The sequence below is a fragment of the Macrosteles quadrilineatus genome, unplaced genomic scaffold (genome assembly GCF_028750875.1).
Source record: "Macrosteles quadrilineatus isolate MER2022 unplaced genomic scaffold, UCM_ALF_1.0 Scaffold_5__1_contigs__length_97177068, whole genome shotgun sequence".
Classification (NCBI taxonomy): domain Eukaryota; kingdom Metazoa; phylum Arthropoda; class Insecta; order Hemiptera; family Cicadellidae; genus Macrosteles; species Macrosteles quadrilineatus.
This window is the reverse complement of record NW_026542598.1, coordinates 24,258,265-24,279,540: the sequence shown is the minus strand read 5'-3', so window position 1 is coordinate 24,279,540 and position 21,276 is coordinate 24,258,265. Positions and strand designations below refer to the sequence as shown.

The window sequence follows — 21,276 nt, the reverse complement described above, 5'->3', positions numbered from 1 at the left end:
TTCTAACCAAATCCCAGTGATTTCCCAATCATAATACCACGACAATGCGATACTGCAACCCCGTTACTCCGAGACACAGCACTTGCTTACCAAGATACAGTGCCATAGCTAAATAATATCTCTATATATAATGTAAATAACATCTAAATGTTCTTAATTCAGAGTTAACATACTTTCAAAACGCAGAAAATTTCTGCAAAAGGTATATTGCGATGACACACCGGCCATCAAGATTAACGACAAAACAAGATAAAGAAAGAAAATTTTCAATTACTTAGAGGCTGAAAATTAAATTAAAATGTACATTCCTTAATTTCTTCTTCTAGTACATTTATTAGTGAACTAGCAGAATACCCGTTCTTCGTACGGGGTTTGCGAAAATGCTTATTGCAGTTATACTAATCAGTTATACTTAATCAGCTGACAGAATCAATTAATTCCTTTTAAAATTTGAATACCCATAAGGTTTACATGGGAAACTCCAGAGCCACTAGGGCGGAGCCTGAAAGGAGTTTTGAGATAACAATATGCCTATATATTAATCGGGAATGTGAGCTATCATCACCCCGAATTTCAGCCCTATCCGACCAGTAGTTTTCACGTTTACTTGTCACAAACATACATCCAAACTTTCTCATTTATAATATTAGTAGGGAGGATAGGATAAAAACCCAAAACTGAACAACACTAATTTGGAGGTAACAAATAAACAACACTGTAGTATACTTCTTTAATAAAGGCATACGCCAAAACAGAATTACAAAATTGTTTCTGTACCGTACGTACATATCTTTGGTATAAATAAAACTCATGTGTATAGGATTTTTACATCAACAAAACAGTTTGTGAAACAATATGAAAATATTTTAGAACCTGAGTACCGTATGCTAAGGTGAACTAAAGGTATTGCCAAGCTTAGCTAGGTTAGTCACTCTATGCGCTAGCACGAGGCCTCCTCTACCATCTCAACGACCACCTGATCGTTTACATCACATTTCAATTTTCGATTGGGTAAAAGAGTGCTTCAGACATACTCCATAAAGTAGTTTGATTATTGACTCCAGTTTAGTTTTGAACATAAATATCTCGTACAGAAATTAAGGTTCCATCATTAACAAGGCAGTTCAAACGTTGGCTGCACTCGCATGTACACAAGTCAAACCGATCGTAACAGTTTATACCACAAATAAATCCTTATACCTAGATGTCAAAATATGTTACTAAAATCATAAAGATAGGACTTGGCTAGTGATCACGATTAAGATTTAATTTTATACAATTAATTGTGTCATCCCCACAATTGTGTACCAATTTATTACTTGATGGAGTTGAATTCTAAAGCACTGCTGAATCTTGTACTTGATGAGCTTGTATCTTGAACTCAGTACTTGTAAACAAATTGGATTTTGTCACACTTTAAGAATATTTCAACAAACTTAAATCTGTCTGTTCATTGTAAAATTTGTGTTGTCATTCATATCGTGGTGAGGTCAAAAATTAAGCTCAGATTGAAAAATTGTACAGCATATTTTAGAGTTCATACGGTTTTTATAATGTGTTATTTCTTGCAACAAAATTTTGAAAAACAAATAAAATTACCTTTGAAATATTAGTTAAATTGTATGAAACTTAAAGGAAACATAAGGATTAGGTAATAACGCAATGAAGTTATAAAAAGTGAATAAAAATACTAATCTCATGTTATGAACTGAAAAAGATTATGAAATCACAAAATTAGAAAGTGTGGGATACTTTTAATGTACAAAATTCTCAAAAGAGCATAACAATCTTTCGTCATAGTATTTGAGAGGCAAAAGACCAATTAGTGTAGATGTATACACAGTGTCCGGGCTAAACACTTAACACTCACATTTTTGAAATCGAGATAAGAAATAAGTGGAAATGTGATGTTCAGAACCATCCAGGAAAAGATAGAGCGAGTCTATCCAATACTGCTAGTAACCAATAGTGTTTAAGAATGTTTGGTAACTTGTCAAGTGTTGCAATTAATTGTCACTGTGCTGCAACAGCAATTGCAGTTGTAACATTAGTTGCAACCATGTCACAAACTGTAGTTGCAACATAGTAGCTGCTTCAGCAACCAAAGGTTTAACTGTAGTTGCAAAACAGCAAGATGTATGGAATATAGGAGGTGGAACAGACCGAGTGATCATCATTTAGTCAGGTCTTCCTCCTACATTCCATGCATCTTGGCAAAACAAAGCAACCACAAGAATATTTGCAGCTGCTGTAACAGTAGTTAAAAACGTGACTTAAACTGCAGGTGCAATTCTTCAACGACAGTTTTAACCTCATAAGCAACTATAATTGCTACAGTATCAACCTCATCAACAGTAGCTGCAACTTCAAACAGTTTCAACTGCATTCACAACTACAGCCACAGTTTCAACTGTAACAGCAACTGCAAGTACGGTTTCAACCGTTATACAACTGCAATCACAGTTTTAATTGCAGCCGCAGCAGCGATTAGAACTGCAACCACAGAGTTTCAACCGAGTTAGCTATTGTAACAACAGTTTGAACTGCATCAGCAGCTGCAATCAAAGTTTTAACTGCAACCGCAGCAGCAAATGGAACTGCAACCACAGTTTCAACTGCATTGGCAACTGCAACCACAGTTTTAAATGTATTAACAACTACAGCAACAGTTTCAACCGTATTGGACACTGCAACCACAGTTTCAACCGGAACAACAGTATCAAGTTTCAATTACAACCGTAGCAGTAACATAGAACTAGGAGAAGTGAGAGAAGGCACCTCTTGCTCAGGAGACACTTAACACAAAACACATAACCTACATTACTGGATATGTACATATCTTACATTACAGTTACAGGCTAGTATATCATCTAACAACGTGTTCGATTATGTCAAATCCAAACAATTCTGTAACAACTCATATCGAAAATAGTAGTAAAACATATGGCTACTTAGTACTGTGAATGGAAACATAACTAGCCTATTGTAGACGATTTTGTACATAAAAAACCTAAATATCGTTGATTTATAAGAAATTCATTGTTTAAATGAAACTACATTAAAACCGCGGTACGTAACAGTTATTTTTTGACAGATTGATACCTACAAATTACATTATTTACAATTTACAAATATAAACATAAACACTTACAAATAATTCAATAAAGTTTCGCTAGGTAATGTTTATTCGGAATAGATTCAACTTCTAGTACAATATGATAAAACGAAGAATTACACCAGGATCAATTTGACTATAGCATTAGGCCTCAAGCGTACAATAGAAAACCACCAAAACATCGGTCAAGCTTACAATCGGACCAGACCAGTATTTGTTTAACATAAGCTAAAACATTTTGTTATAAAATGACTTACGTTATATTGTCTAGTTTCGATTAATTGCTGTATTTTTACAGAGAGTAACAAAACAATTTATTTAGTCATTGTAAAATTCAAACAAATACTGAACTTTACAATGTATTTACTTACTCTACCTTATAATAAAATCTGTTACTGAAGGAATTATATTCTTTTCAAATTGCATTTACACACGAAAAATGTTTTATTTGAGTGTGTTTGGCAAAAAATGTTTATAGGCCTAAGATTAAAAATTCCATTTAATAAAAAATTGTCAAATTACAATATAATTCAGTTACCAACGTTCTACCATTTATTTATGTACAGATGCTGTGCAGATCGGGTTGGTATAAAAACAAACTCAGTGTTTTAAGAATAACAACTAGTAAAGTATCTCACAACAAGAAAATTAACAATGTATTTGTGCTGAAAGACAGGTATAACAAGATAAAAGTCAACAGATTGTTACATAATAATACATAAACATATCAACTAACAACTTCACAGATAAGAGAAATATTGTTAGGATTGATTAGACATTGTCAACTCTCAGAAGTATAGTTTCAAAAATATTTTTGAATTTGGATGTAAAATAGTTTTGGAACTTTTAATACTCAATCCAACCAGAGTTTGAAGTTCACAAACCAAAATATGACAAATCCGTTGCAAAAGCAGCGTTTAGGGGGTTAAGTCAAATGTCATAAAGGTAAAACCATTCAGTTGAAAAAATTAATATTTATAATGCTTTGATTCTATTCTGATTATAAAATAAAGAAAAACTTATATTCATTATAGTATGGAAATTAGTCCTTTAAATATACTGAATGCACGGAATAGGTTGAAGTGTTTTACTTCCCGGGAGAAAACAAACCTCAATGTAAAAAATCAAAGTTACTAGTAAAATTTTACTGTAGATGTTACGTTGTGATGTTAAAACAGGAATATTTACCCAAACGTATAATTACTATAAACGATCAAAACAAATAACAGAGATTGATTCGGAACTTAAAGTCTCATATTGTATTAAGTTAAACTATTTCAACAAATTGTCTGATTTAGTATACAACAGATGAGAAATATTCACATAACAATTACGATATTTAAACATCACTAACATAGTATATTCAAACAACCTAATTCTGCTGGTCAACATACAACGCGTTAAAACCACACTGACATACAAAAACCTACTAGCTTTATCGACAAACTAAAAAAGGATATTCCCTTTGCTTTTAACAATGTTAATATGACATTGCAGATGACAGTGGAAATCAGCACATATTTAATTAATTGGGGATGAACTTGTAAAAATCACAGTAGTAACAAAATAATTGTATGGTTAAAATTTAGCTTTTAAAGTGTAATTTTTTCAATTCAATATATTTCTTACCTTTACAAGTACAATTACATCATCTCTTAACTCACATTCATAGTTTAAAAATTAATATTCTTAATCATATTTGGCTTAAAATATGCCTTACTTGGGTACTTGGATCTCACATTGCAAAAGCATCTTTCAAAACATAAATTTGTAAAATTATTTGACAAAGGATGATTTTTTTTTTTACTATATAGTATACTGGAACTTTTTATGAGTAGACTGTTACTCAAAATCAAATTTATTGCTTGTTTTTTTTTTAAGATGGAAAAGCCGCTAAGGTATATTTTAACACAAATTAGAATAAACTACAATTGTAAAAAGTTTATTGTTGTATCTTTGTTGCAGACTAAAACCAGCTGATTCTTTAATGAATTTACGCGTAATCCAGATCCAACTTTGAACCAACAAAATAGGTACCTAATCTTTTCTCTCAAACTTACAATATTTTATTAAAAGGCAAGCTCTGTAACCACTATCTACCCAGATGTAAATATTAAGGTTCAAGTTCGGAGAATGTTTACAAGCTAGAGGTCAGTGAGTAAGAAACCAGCGAGTTGGCGAGTGTGCTAGCTGTTGAGTACACATGAAACTTTCCACTCGCTTAGTAGCCAAATAGAAACATTCAGGTCTTTTGATAATGTATTTGATGCGCCATACACCGCAACGCCCTACCCACAGTTACACCCACTCTTTCCGTTTTCTATCTTATGTTTTTTAATAACTTGCTTTAGAAGACAAATTACAACCCCTGCCAATAACCAATTCCTCTAACATCATCAGGACCAACTTGTCTCTTATTCACAAGTAACGGTGAGTACACTTAGTTTACAATCGGGTTTGCGCAAATGCAATTGAGAAGCTTGTAACGTCATTAATAGAGTCAACTTTTTTCAAAGCTTTTTCAATGCAGCTACCAAACGAGTGGATGCTGACTTTTAGCTTGTAAACTCCCATTTACCTGACTCTTTATGATCAATGACAACAAAAACTGAACTGAAATGTGGAAAGTATGTGCAGGATTATTGACGTTGGAATTATGCGTCAGACTCCTTGAGATCCTGTAGCCGGGCCAGCTGATGTGGTTCCAGCTCGTCTGGTATCACTGGTGGGGCTGCGGCGGGGTGCGAGTGACTCTGGGAGTTGTCAGCCGTACTAGGCCCCGTGTAAGTGTCTTCTTCACTGCCTGTCAAACCGTTACAGTGGGATTAGTATAGGCTATGGGAGCGATTAAAAGCCAAAGATTACGCAGGATGCACTTTGATTTCAAGGGAAGAAGAGAATCTGACAAAGAACCGAGAAAAGAAAATAATTGTCTTTTGAAGACCAAGAAAATAAAATGGTGACTGGAGAATAAGGACAAATAAATAACTAAGGAAAATATATACAGAAACCGAGACATTATAGCCCCGATAGAAAGTAGGAGACTGATATGGGCTGGAAGAGAAGAGAATAAGATTCAATGCTAAAAATGGTGTTTGAAATCTTCCTCGGGGAAGACAACCATTAGGACGACGTCGGCTAAGGTGGCAGGACCAGGTGCCAAGAGGAGACATAGGAAAATTAAGAGCAGAGAAGGAATGGATGGAAGACAGAGAAAGGCAAGCTGTGATTTTCTGAGACGATGGTACCGGTAAGCGTTTCCACACTGTAATAATTACGACTACACAAATGAAGTTGGGGCTTATTGTATTGAGGATGGTGCAGACCGAACTTACTGGAGAGGCTTTGTTGGCAAAATCAAGTACCGAAGTAACTCACTACCAAGTAACTCAGTTACATCAGTAACTGAGTACACCATGCATGAGGAAATATTTAATCTAATGTTAAAATTAAATAACTGAGGCTAATCCTAATAAAAACCATGCACACAAGCTGTCAACAATCCTTCACTAGATACTCATTCATATCTAAATGATTTGGAAGAGAACTTTACGTTCTACATAATTCCAGATATATTAGGAAAGAACTGTGTATTTAAAAACTGTTGTGCAGTGGGGGTGTAAATAGAAGAAAGATACCTTTACTAGTAATGCATCTATCACACATGGTTTTAAGATAAAATTCTCAAACAAATATTTTGGAACTTTACTATCAATGATGGAATGCAAGCAGCAAAGGGTGTTGAAATTTTCTAAGTTTATTAAACTTAAGTAAAGAAAGTTGGATAAAGTAGTTAAATTAAGGTTACTCTAAGTGTTTTGAATGGCCAAAAGACGTACAAACACTACCACAACATATTTTTGTTTTTTAAATTCAGCATCCGTTGTAAAATAATTCAAATAGGAATTTCAAGAGGAAATAGTTTTTTTTTCCTTAAAATAGAGATTAAAAAGGAACCTGTACTGCTGCTGATGGGGAAGGGGGCTGAGTCTGTAGGTTGGTCGTCGTCTGGATCTTCAGGCACTACTGGTGGCAGCTTCTCTTTCACTTCTTTTACTTCACAAGCCGTTGAATATTCCGGTGGAACCTCTTCTGCGGTCTTCTCAGGTTCCTCTGGTTCTTGAACCTAAGCCAAGAAATAAAATCATAGTTATTGAGGATCAACTTACTTTGTTGAAGTGTTTGTCTTGTCACTGAGATACTTGAATTGCTTAATTCAACCAAAACTTTACTCAGCAATGTATATGTGAAGATTGATCAATCGATTGATTGGTTCCAGACCAACTTGTTATCTACTATCAAATCACTGCGGTCACCACTGGTGGAGCTTCACTGTCTTTAGACCACCACAGACACCAGTAGTCTAAAACTAAAGACGGTTAAAGTTTTGATAAATTTAATAAATAACAAAATAATATTTGTAAAAAGCTTAGAAAACTCTGCTACAGTGTTTTTATATGCGGAATTTCACACTATGAGCGAGATTAAAAGAGAATGCGGATGAAACAGGATTATTGGTCCTAACCCTAATGCAATTTACTTTTTTTAGTTTTTTAAACTACTTTCTAAATAAAAACCAACCACAATTGATAAAACTATTCCAGCACAGTATTACAGCAAGGTTAAAAGAGCTATTTAGTACTCATGATACACCAAAATGATCATTTAACATAGAATGAGGAAATAAATGCGGAATAAAACCAATGTGGGAGGGACAGGTTCAATAACCCGGCAATTAGTTTGGATCGCTCTTAAAAACACTTTAACTAACTTTTACTTAAATTAAAATGGCACTAGCGTGGGAACAAAAAACGGGATTTTTCATTGTAGGATCAAAGTAGGATAAAATTAGATTCTCACGACCCGGTAAACAACATTTTTGTTTCGGTCGTGTGAACATAAATACCTCTTCTGGCAGGGGTGGAAATGGTTTCTCAGGCTCTTCCATCATAGGAGTAGCGGCAGTGATGACTATCTGAGCCACCCCGAGCCCCGCAGACGCAGGTGCTGCTGCAGGCGGGGGTGGGCGACCTCCCCCACCCGGCTCAACCACTATCACCTGACAGGCAGCAGGAAGGTCAACAAACTCTATTCACTTCAACAAAACATCTTAAGTATAGTTAATTTTTTAGGAAGGAGTGCTTTGCTTACCAATACATTCAAGGAGAAGGAATTGATATACAACTAACACACACAAGAACATAGTTCCAGGCAGCTGATAGGATACAAAAAGATCATACCACAATTAATTTTACATTTCACTCTTACAAATGGAGATATATATGTTCTTCAGATGGAAGTAGTAGAATAATTACATAGCTGGCAATGTAAACTGGCCAGCAACAGGCTATATCAACACTGCCTTGGACTCTTTTCTGTGGTGAATCAGGTTTAAATAGTAATAAGATGAACTGTGATCGTTAATTAATTGTATTGAAATTCAAAAGAATAATTTTTACTAGCTTCAATTAAAAGAAAATCTAGTTGTAAATTACTAATTAGTTTTATTTTAATTCCCTACAAAATCATAGAAAGCTGTTGGACAGCGTAAACATCATTACAGTTCCTTTCTAGATTATCATCATTGCTGCTTTATCTTATTTCATGTTTGATTAGTGAAATATCAAATCTTATGATAAAATATCGTGCTTTATTGATGCAATTTCTTTGAAAATACCTCTAATATGAAATAAAAATTTCTATGTAGAGTTTTACTAGCTAATAAAAATGGAAAACTTAACAAATGTAGGCCTAATTAATTATTAATCCAACGAATAAAAATTAATATAACTGTGTGATTTTCAAGTGATTACCTTGGCTGTGCTTTCTGATTCCTCCTCGTCCACTATGAAATGCAAACATGTGAAAAAAACTTGTAGTTTTGATTTTCTTTGTTCCTACATATTTATTATTTAATTATTGATATAGATGATATAAATCAATGAAAGTGGTAGTTTGACAGTTTTCACTCAAAAAACAGTAACTGACCTTCAACACCACCACTCAAGCTCTTTCACAAAGTGATAAAAAAGAAAAACATATCTGCAAAATTGTTGGTGACAGGTTTATTTTGTTTAATGGGTGAATTTAGTGAAACACTGATTGGATGGGTGGTTTTAAGTCTCGTATACAACTCAAGAGGAGTTCCCCTATATATAAGGTAGAGCTTCGAGGGAGAGGATCCCCTAAAATAAACGGTAGACAGCTCTGGTAGAAGTTAAGGTATAGATTCTTAGTTAGTGGGTTGCTCCTAAATCAGGAATTTTGCTACGTTCTGCTAATCTTAACTGAGTGTTTCCACTTTAAACTTTCTTTAAAAAACCACTTCAGTCTCTTTGTTCATAATATTAGGGAAATGGGTTATACAAGGTATCCGAAAAAGAATGCTGGGATTTTAAACAGTTATTGCTTGGGTAGTGTTCAAGATAACTAAATTATTTAAACGTCAATTTTGAGTTGAAATAACTTAAGTTTTGATGTAACAAGGGAGGAAGCGTTGACCTTGGCATGCGCAAAACTATTCCACCCTGGTTTAATCAGTCTTGTTGCACAGGAAGTGTTTTAAAAGGACATTCACCTGTCCAGCCAAAAACAAGTGATGGCAAAGTCAAAGAAATCTGATAATCTTGCATCAGAACCCAAAAAAATCAATTGCCTGACAAAGTCTTCATTTAAACATACCTAAATCGACACTCCACAAAGTCATTCATAAAATATTGAAACTTTGTGCCTACAAAATTCAGTTAAGACATCAGATCTCACCCACTGATTGCCCTAAGTGTACGTACATACTCTGCCAGTGTTACGCTCATATGAGATTGATGACAATCTGAGTTTCATTAAATGTTTTTTGAATTTTATCAAAGTATGGGAAAAACATTGTTCTTTTACATTCAATTTGACGCTCAAATTGTTTAATTATCTTAAATAATCCCCAAGCATTGGCCGTTCAAAATCCCGACATTCTGTTATGGAGACCCTGTATTAATAAGCATAAGAAAACCACTGAATAATCCTAGGAGTTCAAAGAATTGAAATTCATCAGCTACCGTTTCAGAAATGTTCGTTTTACAACTATATTGTGTGATTGTTTTTGTGTTGTTAAACAGTTTTTTTTAAGGTGAAAGTGAAATAATTACCTGTAACTTCAATCTGGATATCGCCATCAAACTGTGACTCATACTGGTCCTGCTGATTCCTGGTCATCGCCATTGAGAATGATTGAGAAGATTTTTTGTCCGAAGATTCTCCTGTAAATGATAACAGAACTTATACTGACTGATAACACACATTAATATGAAAGGAGGTTATTTGAGTTAAAAAAATGTTTGCCATGTTATATGATAGGAGTTGGATTGTAAAATAGTAGAAAATTACTTTTCTGGCAGCAAGCCTGCCCCACATGGGCAAACACACAACATGGGATAACATCATATTAAGAGGTTAGAAAATGTTTTAATTTATATGGCTCAACAGAATGTTGTTTTAAAACAAAAATCTTTCTCACAGTATTATGATACAGTAATATTTCTCACAGCTATCAAATTTGAAGAATAGTTATTTTCCTACAGTTACCTAACAATGTACATGTTCTCTCACTGATTTGAGAAAGCAAAGTGGCCAATTCGCTCATCAGTGGCTGTAAATGGTCAGCTGTTGTACTGTTGTATTTGTCATCAAATCAAATCAAAAAATCCTTTATTCAAACAGTACATTTCTATACATGAATTGTGTCAAGTCAAGAATAAACATAACTATACATTTGGCAAATTTACTACACTAATTAATTAAGAGCTATAATCTATATGTATACACTTTCTCCCCTACAACTACTTACTGTTCAACCATTACAACTAACTATTGATTTGACATACTAATATCTAATTGAAAAAGTCCCCAATCTTGTAGCAGCATTTATCTGACAACAATTTGAACAAACTGGTTTTAAATCTTTTAAAATCTGTCAAACCCTTTATGGTGCTAGGCAGGCTATTATACAATTTTATGCCAGAGTAATATGGAGAATGTTCAATGGTGGAGGTGTTATGTCTAGGGTATGTAAGGCTATTCTTTTGTCTTGTGTTATAGTTGTGAAAATCAAAGTTATTTGGAAAATTTGATAAATTTTGTCTTATATACAAAATTAAATTATATATGTATATACTAGGAAAAGTAAGAATTTTGTGATTTTTAAAAATAATCTTACAGGATTTTTTTCCTTTAAGTCCAAAAATAATACGGATAATTCTCTTCTGCATTTTAAAAACTTTTTTTCTCCTATCTGAATTTCCCCAGAAGATCACACCATAATTAAACAAGTGATAGACATAACCGTAATAAACCATCATGAGAGTGGATATGTCAACAGATTTAGATAAAATAATGAACATAAAATGAGCTTTATTTAATTTTTTTACAACTTCACCAATATGATTTTGCCAAGTCAATTTTTGATCCACTGTGATGCCTAAGAATTTAACTGAGCTTACTGAATTTAGAGAAAGATTCAAATCTAATTTTGTTAACGAGTCTGATTTCTGGTAGTTTTTTTGGAATTCCATCAGAAGAGATTTATCTTTCATTCAGATTCATCAGATTAAATGTCATATTAAAAGTTCACTTCTGTGTTAAAATAGGTTACGTTTCTTTACCAATTTATTTGTATTATGGTAACTGTAGGAAAAATATAATGTGCAACTCGAGTGCAAAGTGCAATTGCCTCACTCGAGAGAAATACTTACTCACGAGCAGTAGGCGAGTGAGGAATGGTTTCTCGAGTGAGGCAATTGCACTTTGCACTCGAGTTGCACATTATATTTTTCCTACAGTTACCATAAAACAAAAAAATTGGTAGAGAAAAGTGACATATTTTTACACAAAGTGAACTTTTAATATGACATTTAATGATACAACAGTACAACAGCTGACCAGCTGATTTACAGCCAGTTCTGCCAAACGAATTTCGCGCGCATACGACCTTGTCTCCATGTTACACGCTCACTATTTCGTGCCTTCACGTTGCAAATCTGGAGTGAGTAACATTGTCTCACTGAATTGCAAATTGACCACTTTGCTTTCTCAAATCAGTGAGAGAACATGTACATTGTTAGGTAACAAAATTATTTTAATCAGACTAGAAGGCTTACTTAAGTTGGAAATATTCCACTTTGGTACTGTACAAAAAGCCCAAAAACGGGAAACAAAACACAAAAATTAGAATATTCTATTGCCACTGACAGCATTCTCAATCAAGTAAAAGTTTGATTTGAAAATGGAGATGTGTTTAAGCCTATCGGTTGACCAAGTTGGATGATGGATTAGGCTAGGCTGGAAGAAAGGCAAAGGTTTGGGATTAGGTCTTGTTTGTGCTAGAGTGGACTCTATCTCATTCAGGTGAGCCTGCTATACTAAAATCATTAAACCTTGGTCCCCTGTGTTGTTTATGACATACCTTAAGTTTTATAAAACCTTTTGTGATATAAATTATCTTTTTTCAGGCTTTCAGTTCAGTTCATGTTCTAAAAAAAGACCTAACTTAATATATTCTATGTTAACTAACACTAACCCAGTGAAGGCTGGTCTCCACATGGTGTGGGCTGTGTGACTATGACAGACTGAGGCGCCAGCATGAAGGGTGGAATATCAGGTGGTGTGAACACAGGTGGCGCAGAGCCTGGAGGGGTGTCATCCCCCTGCAACAACAATAACATACATGTCGATGTCATAATTGATTTTTGACTACATAGAAACCTAGGGTTAGACAAATGTGTGGGTACCCTCCCTTAACCTTTTAATGGATTACACACAAAAAAATAAACTCTGAACACCTTTATTTGGTAAAAAAGTGCAACTTTTACAATTTTATGTTTCAAAATGGGGTATTTTGGTTCAACAAAAATGTTAAGTGTAAAGCCCCTTCGAGTGACAACTTGTTTAATGAACTTTTTTGAAGAAGAATGTCAGCAAAAACCAGAAGGCTTTATCTCAACTCAACCTAGTCAAAAGATTATGGCTATTAAAATTTTCACTAGCCTGAGAAACCCCACTTATAATCAAATGAAATGAATTTTCAAATAACCGCAATGTTCTACTGGGTCCAGATAAACACCTCTACTAGGCTAATATTTTTCTTTAATAAAGGCTAGTTATTGTGGAATATGGATCCGTAAAAACCTAAGTTTTTTCCTAAAAGTATCTTAGTACTTCACTTTTGGACACTTTTTTACTGTCTTAGTCCGTGGATTTAAGTATAAAAGAATCACAAACGTTAACTTGTGTGGATGTGTCAGGAATGGACACTCTTGCTACAAAGTCCGAGACTAACCACTAGTCAAGCAACACACCCATATTGAAGATCTTAAATCAATTACGTCAATACTCGGCTAGTCAAATTGTTATCGCCACTATACTGTACGTGATTCAATTCCTTTGATATCACGGACGATTAATACCAAACATTAGAAATAACAAAATAAATTTTAACAAAAACTAGGCATCTTCTTTATTGTATTCAACAAAACAACATACTAAACTATTATTTGTTTTTAACCAAAACAATTGAAAAACATGTGACTGTTTATTTACGTATATCAGGAAACAGTCTTTTAGCAAACAAATAAGAATATTATATTGAGGTGTTTTCTTTATCAATGATTAATCATCGTACGTCAATCATCCCCCCCAAAACCCTCAATATATATTTCAAATCTTCCTCTTTCCAGACCTTAAGTTATACCCAGGTGAGGCATCGTTATGGTCTTCTGCTTCTTGCACATCATCTTCGGCTTGAGTTACTTCATGGAGAGTTTGCGGGAGTATTTTTAACTCCGACATTAAAACCTTAACATTAACCTTAATTGGTGGATCAGACCTCAAGAGGTACACTCTCTTCCCTAGCTTGTGTTCCACCACAAAATATTCACACAACGTAACATTGAACGCAGGTAGTATCTCTGTGTCCGTTGCGGTTGACGTGACCACAGGAGAATCGGTCCGATGCAGGATCCCATCCTCGTCTCCTGAGATGGCTGATGAGTCCTCGACCATCACTGTTGGCCGCAGGATCTCTTGTCTATCTCCCAAGATGGCTGATGAGTCCTCGACCATCACTGTCCGTCGCAAGATCTCTTCTACACCTCCTGTGATGACCGTTGAGTCCTCGACCTTCTCTGTTGGCCGCCGGATCTCTTGTCTATCTCCCAAGATGGCTGATGAGTCCTCGACCATCACTGTCCGTCGCAAGATCTCTTCTACACCTCCTGTGATGACCGTTGAGTCCTCGACCCTCTCTGTTGGCCGCAGGATCTCTTGTCTATCTCCCAAGATGGCTGATGAGTCCTCGACCGACACTGTCCGTCGCAAGATCTCTTCTGCACCTTTTGTGATGACCGTTGAGTCCTCGACCCTCTCTGTTGGCCGCAGGATCTCTTGTCTATATCCCGGGATGGCCGATGAGTCCTCGGCTAACTCCAAGATATTTTCCCGGTTGTTGAATTTGATTTCATTGTATTTAATTTCGATGTCCGATTTGTCTGTTTCATAGGTGTTAGTAATAAGTTTAGTTTCTAATTTTGATTGGTTTTGGTTTTCCGAAATCTTTTTAATGGAGGATGAAATTACATTTTTGATGCCTGCCAAATGAGTATCCAATTGTTTTGATCGAGTATCTAACTGTGCCGAAATCTTTACTAGTAACATACTCACCAGGTCTGCTGGTGGTTCTCCTAATTTTGTCATTTCTTCTTAAAGTCCTGTCACGGTCGCCAATTGTTATCGCCACTATACTGTACGTGATTCAATTCCTTTGATATCACGGACGATTAATACCAAACATTAGAAATAACAAAATAAATTTTAACAAAAACTAGGCATCTTCTTTATTGTATTCAACAAAACAACATACTAAACTATTATTTGTTTTTAACCAAAACAATTGAAAAACATGTGACTGTTTATTTACGTATATCAGGAAACAGTCTTTTAGCAAACAAATAAGAATATTATATTGAGGTGTTTTCTTTATCAATGATTAATCATCGTACGTCAAAATTTAACTTGTCATTGTTGGTACCGTAACTACTCTTTTTTCAAGTTTGACAAATGGCATTAAGATTGTAAACAATAGATTTTCTTTCCATCACTAACCATCAAGATGCCTCCAACAGTCTTACCTCAGGCGTAAGTGGTTCCCCGTTCTCTCTACACTCCTCTACGACGAGAGAAGGGAAAAGTCCAACTTGGTCTCCAATCTTCCCCTCCCACCATCCGTCGTCAACATTGTCATGCACAATCTTGCGTAAAATTTCCAGAACCTCTCCTTCGTTGAATGTGATCTCATCTTCACATGTAGCTTCGTAATCGTACAGAGCTATTGCCCATGTCCTCTGGTCTTTGCCTCCAGTGATATCTAAAAAAAAGAATAATTTGGTGAGACCAACAAAACTAAACTATTTGTCTTCTAGTTAGTTAAAGCCTTAATTATGTAAAAAGTTTACAATTATTGTTTTTTAGCAGAATGACTACTTAAGATTTGATTTATAGAACTTATGGTACTCACCGGAATTGAAACCCAATAGCAGTTGATCAAATGCCTCTCTATACTCCAATTGAGAGACAATAATTAAGTTTCAGCTTTGACTATTGATACAACTGGACATTCCATCCCCATGTTGAAGTTGTCTCCAGTTTTTTTAATCAAAATCGTCGTAGTTGATGTGAGCGACCGACAGATTGTGCTTATGGAAATTACTGGATCCTGTCAGATTCATGAACTTTTTACCGGGTCAAACTGATGGAACAGCTTTTTAGGAGATATAATAACTATTATGACCTATCAACTATGTCACCAACAAAATGTAAGGTAGAAAATAGGATTTTAAACACTAGCGCATTTTGTGACTGAATCACAAAACTACGTTCATTTTTAAGAAGAAATTGATGACTGGTCCATATAGATGGGATGTCTACTCTACCATCCAATAGGTAAAATCAACAATTGGTTTGATCTACAGTGAAAATAGTAAAACCAAAACCACACACTGCACTAGTATTTTTCGAAAAATATTCTTTTACAAAGTGTATAGCTACAGTAGTCTTCAACTCCTTTTCCAAACAACATTACAAAAACAAACTTAATCCTGGATTTGGTTGTGCTATTTTATCATATAAATAGCAGCTATCTACTCGGGGAAAAAGATTCTTTTACAGCCAATGGGGGAGTAAAAAGTAAATAACACGATTATTTTCAGGCTTTTGATTGTCTAACAAGGGTATGTCAGCTAAGCAAAACCTGGTGTTACTCATAATTTGAACTTTAGTTTAGATTACTACTACTCTTATCTCTTGAAAGAGAATAACTTAGCTTTTTCTAGGGACACCACTAAGAGAATAACCAACAATGTACATACCGATGTGTGTAGGTTTGTGAACTTCTCGTACAGTGTCTTGCTGAATGCTTTGTTCGCTTGGCTCTTCCACTTCATCAACCGTGTAGTCCACAGAGGAGAATGAAATCTGACTGGTCAGCTGATATGTGGAGCCACCGCTCTGCAGAGCACTTCCGTTGGTTGCCGTCTGGTCGGGACAGAAAAATCAAACATTACTTCAATATGCTGAAAAATGGTTATAGAATATAAAATCAAATTGTATCCTTTCAATAAAATTAAATAGGCTACTTGTCGCAAAAAGTACCTGGAACAATGGCACTCACATACAAAAATATTTCATGCTATAAAAAATTGGATATTACATTGAACCCTTATTTATGTCGAGGACCTTGATATAAAGAGTTAGAGTTAACTAAATCACAGAGAAGTATGAAACAGAGGATTATCTTCAATGGTACACTTAAGTGGTCCAAAAGTTTATTGCGGACATTTTCCATCAAAATGGTAAAATACCCCCGCCGCAGCAAACCTGCAGACTAAGCGAATTTCCATTTACCTGGCTGGATTTCTACTCAAATATTCCCTAGAAATTGTCAGATTTATTTCCTATTTAAAAAACCATTAATTTAGTTAGTATTTAGGTTTGCTGCTACAGGGAAGATATTGAGGTGTGTTTGTTTTATTGCAATGTCGATAGCTTAGTATGAAATAAACTGAATTTCCAAATTTGGTTAATATATCAATAAAAATAACAAGCAAACTACAACAGTTTATTTATTCTCCTTAAGATAACATGGGAATTTTTAAGTTTACAATTTTCGTAATTATATCCGTAACCGTTGGGCATACAACAACGCTTTAATATACAAAATTATTTCTTTTTTTAAGCTCTACAAAATGGTTTGGAGAGGAATTATGAAATTTTGTTTTTTTTTAGGGTCAAAAATGGGGAAAATCAATTTTTACCACATAAAACACTCCACAAACTCGTTTGTATAAACGTAGGTTTACATGTTTTCAAGTATTTAAACCCCTTCTTAATTTTTATATGTGTAGGTACAAATATCAAAATCCACAAGAGAGGTCTGAGAAACCTGTGTAGGCCTTTACACATTTACTATCTTTCAACGTATTTGTTTCCAAGAAAACAAAGGAACTGAAATTTAAGAAAAATATTTGTAAAGGCATAAGCAGCCTTCCCTGAGCCATAAACTAAGACAACACTATGTCCAGGAAGTCGTCAGACCGTAAGTACTCTTGAACTTGTTATTTTCCCAAAGTCTTAAATGTAACTCGTTTGGTAAATGGTAAATAATTTTTGTAAACCCTTCGATATTTGTAAACTGTTAAGATTTACTGTAAAGGTAATACTTTTGCGGAGTTAGGTATTTTTTTTACCAAACTGAATATTAGGTATACGAGGATCAATATTCCTAACTTAAAATAGTAAAATAGTATAAAGTAGGTAACTAATAAAAGTTGTGATATAGGGATATTTTCATGAAGATTCCTATATTTGAAATTGAAAACTGCCTTTAAGCCGGCTTTTCCAAGACGCAGAAGAGGAGCGCGGAGAGCGGAAAAGCAATTAACATGGTGTTCCGCTCCGCTTCTGGGAAAGCAGTAACATTAAATTACCTAAGACAAGAGGAGTCCGCTCTCCGTGCCTAGGAAATCAAAGCTTTAGCAGATAGAGAATATATCAGATTATAATTTTAAAGTTAATATTGAACTAGGGCGTTCACGAAGGCGTCGCTAATAGGATTGTGCGGGTCCAGCTGGTAATGGCCCTGCAGGTCAGTTTGGGCTGCCTCAAGTTATGGTGGCAAGAAATATAACACTTTAGCTTGTTCAAAATTAACTATAAGTGAATATCTCAATAACTTTTGTTAAGGTATTGGATATTGCTTTGCTTATTGAATGAAGTCAAGAAATTGACAACTAAAGTTTGCGATCGGCCGATCCTTTTCAGGTATATGCGATTTTATCTTCCTTTTTTATTATTTTAGATCCAAAACAAATTGTGTGGACATTAACGGTTTGTTATGAATTATGAAGATAAAAAGGGTTTACATTTAGGGAATTCCTAATTCAATTAATGATTGAATAACTCAAGCGTGGTTTTTCCTGAAACTAAATGAAAATTGATTTAGCTTCATTGTTTCTTCTAGCTTGTCCCTTCCAGCATCCCGTTGGATCAGATTATGCTAAAGGTGCAAATTATCATTAGAGATTGATAATCTAGGCGCTGAGCCTGAAGAATGATTATGCAAAATGCTGGTATAAAACACATTAAACAAATTCTTTCATTTTGGAAATTGCTAAAGCAAATCCCTTAGTATTTTGGTTTAAATAAGTTGCCATGGTTTTCATTTCAATGATTTTAAAACCTGAAAAAATTGCGGTCTGGATGGAATCTTAATAATTTTTTCATTTCTTGTAACCAAAAGTAAAAATTAATATCAATAGAAATACAGTACGGTTAGCACACTAAAAAGGATGAGGAACAATTAGTGGAATAACTGATCTGCGTTGCAAATCACTAAGAATCGACTGATCCCGTAAAAGTCCGAGTAGACGACTGGACGACCATCTTCCTCCGAGCTTTACCACTGACAGGTATCTCTTCATGAGTTTCAGTAGACCGGGTAACATTTAGTTAAATGTTAAACCTCATTAATAGCACTGTGAGATCATATCTAATAAGGTATACTTACAACTTATAAAGAAACCGTTTTCATACCTATACCTATGGTCATGAAACTCTGGCAATTTTTGTTTGTTCTAGGACGCTAGGCAAGACCCCGGTATTATTTTTAACATTACTTCAGGCTAGACCTAGTGGTTGGTTTGTCTCTTAGATAAAATCCATTGGTGATTTGGTGGGATTTGAACCCGGGACAGGCTAAAGTCCCACGCTCTAGATCAGCTCGCTCCCCGGCTATTTTGAATAAGTGTATGTTACAAGTTACATCCGTTCCACAAATATTTGTATATGGAAGTGGTAGGAAGGGGTGCAGAAGTTCGTAATGTAAGGAATGTGAGGCTAGACGGAGAGCCCAGAGAGAAGTAAGGTACAGAGGAAACATGCTTATGGGACAACTGTGCACTTTGGGCTCTGGTATGTTGGGGCGGAAATATACATGTGACAAGCAAGGAAGAGCCCAAACGGCAAGCACTGTGTGAAAATTCCAATCCTACAGGGCACAGGGTCTTCCTCCACCGTGAGCATTGCAGTAAATGAGGGCAATCGAGGCAGTCGGGACATTGCTCTAGAGCTAGCCACCACTTAAGTGTATCATGAAGTGTATCGTCTGTTTCTTACTTTTCTGTGGAGAGCCTCGCTCCAATATCAACCGTGTTACTCTCAATGCTAGGTTTACGTTTTTACGCAGGGAAAAAAACAGGTGAAAAATAACAGATTATATGATAATTGTTAAAAATTCTGTCTCAATAAAGCCAAAACGCAATTTATGTATTTATGTATAGTGTTTGTGATTTGTATCGCCTGCAAAAGCTAATGAGATAGAAATAATTTATAACATAAGACTACTATTAACAAATTTGGTACATATTTGTTTCCAGGGAAACAGGTTTAAAGGATTCTGAAATTAAATGAAAGATGCCTGACAGCTGTAAGTAGTCTCTTCAATGGATAATAACTAAGACAGCGCTGTGAAAATCGTCAGATGGTGAGTAACGTCAACAGTGTGTAATCTCATTTTCATCATGTAGTTTTGATAAAATCATAGTAGTAGCCCAACAGTTTAAAGAACATATCAAAATTGTCGCTACATTAATCTAAATACATATCTGAAAACATTAATATAGCACAAGTATTGTGAGTATAAAAAAGTCTTATTTCATTTCCCATGATTAAGGTTGTATGATAAAAAGTAATTCTACATTTAAGCCTTGAACCAACACAGTTTAAATTCTAAGCATGAGAATTCCGCCAAAATCCAGTCAACTTCAAGAGTTCAGAAGTCTCTAAGCTCAATGGATGTTGCATGTAAGTAGTTATTATCATTTTGAATTTTAATTTAATATTATTGACATTAACTAGTGTATTCCTTTAAGATAACACGAGTACTGTACAGGAGGCATACAAATGTTTGTCTAGGAACCATTATAAATAACTATATTGAGTGATTGACTGATGGAGATTTCAGATCCCTTGCGATGATAGTGTTCTCCCCATAACAAAAGTATTCCAGACTCAAAGAACAAATCATATCTAAGTACATAGTAAAAATGTACTCTCCATTGCAACAATAGGCCTACTCAACTACTTGCCTCAAAACATTATCTCAACCTGTTGTTAACATAAAGGGATCAAGTTGAAACTTTGGTTAAAACACTATTGCAATTGACAAAATAATATTGCAAATTTGTAAATTTAAAAAAATGCACGAATCAAAAACTAATTTAATGAATTAATTTTCTATCTCTGTCTTATTACAACCTTATATTAGTGGCAATTTTAGTTAATTTTATACACATCTTGAAACTTACTGACCATAATATTGATGTTCAGATGTTCCGGATTCCATGAAAAGAAGATGAAGTTTGCTTGGATCAAAAAAGAAGATGTATGGTTGTTTGTGTGTGTGTGAGAGTAAGGGGGTGGGTTTGATAGCTAGGGAATTCGTTGAAAACAAAAACGGACCAGAAAGATTTTTATGTTATCGTTTCATAGTTATTGAACAGGTCATTTGTACTTCCGACTACGACAGGGAGGGGAACTTGCTAGGCTAACCAGGGAGAGGGAATAAA

At 34.8% G+C, this 21,276-nt stretch overlaps 1 protein-coding gene across 2 annotated transcripts in view; it reads right to left on the bottom strand.

The window, feature by feature from the left end:
* Window positions 1-4,776: 4,776 nt before the first annotated feature.
* LOC128995304 (protein nervous wreck-like) overlaps window positions 4,777-21,276 on the bottom strand; it is a 79,318-nt gene continuing 62,818 nt past the window's right edge. The window contains exons 17-24 of one of the 2 annotated variants that reach the window (XM_054420279.1): window positions 16,522-16,687; window positions 15,286-15,521; window positions 12,681-12,807; window positions 10,255-10,365; window positions 8,929-8,960; window positions 8,022-8,174; window positions 7,079-7,241; window positions 4,777-5,918 (exon numbers count right to left, since the gene is read on the bottom strand). In XM_054420279.1, the coding sequence (XP_054276254.1) occupies window positions 5,770-5,918; window positions 7,079-7,241; window positions 8,022-8,174; window positions 8,929-8,960; window positions 10,255-10,365; window positions 12,681-12,807; window positions 15,286-15,521; window positions 16,522-16,687 (1,137 nt within the window). In that variant the 3' untranslated portion in view covers window positions 4,777-5,769. Of the gene's footprint in view, window positions 5,919-7,072; window positions 7,242-8,021; window positions 8,175-8,928; window positions 8,961-10,254; window positions 10,366-12,680; window positions 12,808-15,285; window positions 15,522-16,521; window positions 16,688-21,276 lie in introns of both variants that reach the window. The other variant, XM_054420278.1, reaches the window with a different exon arrangement.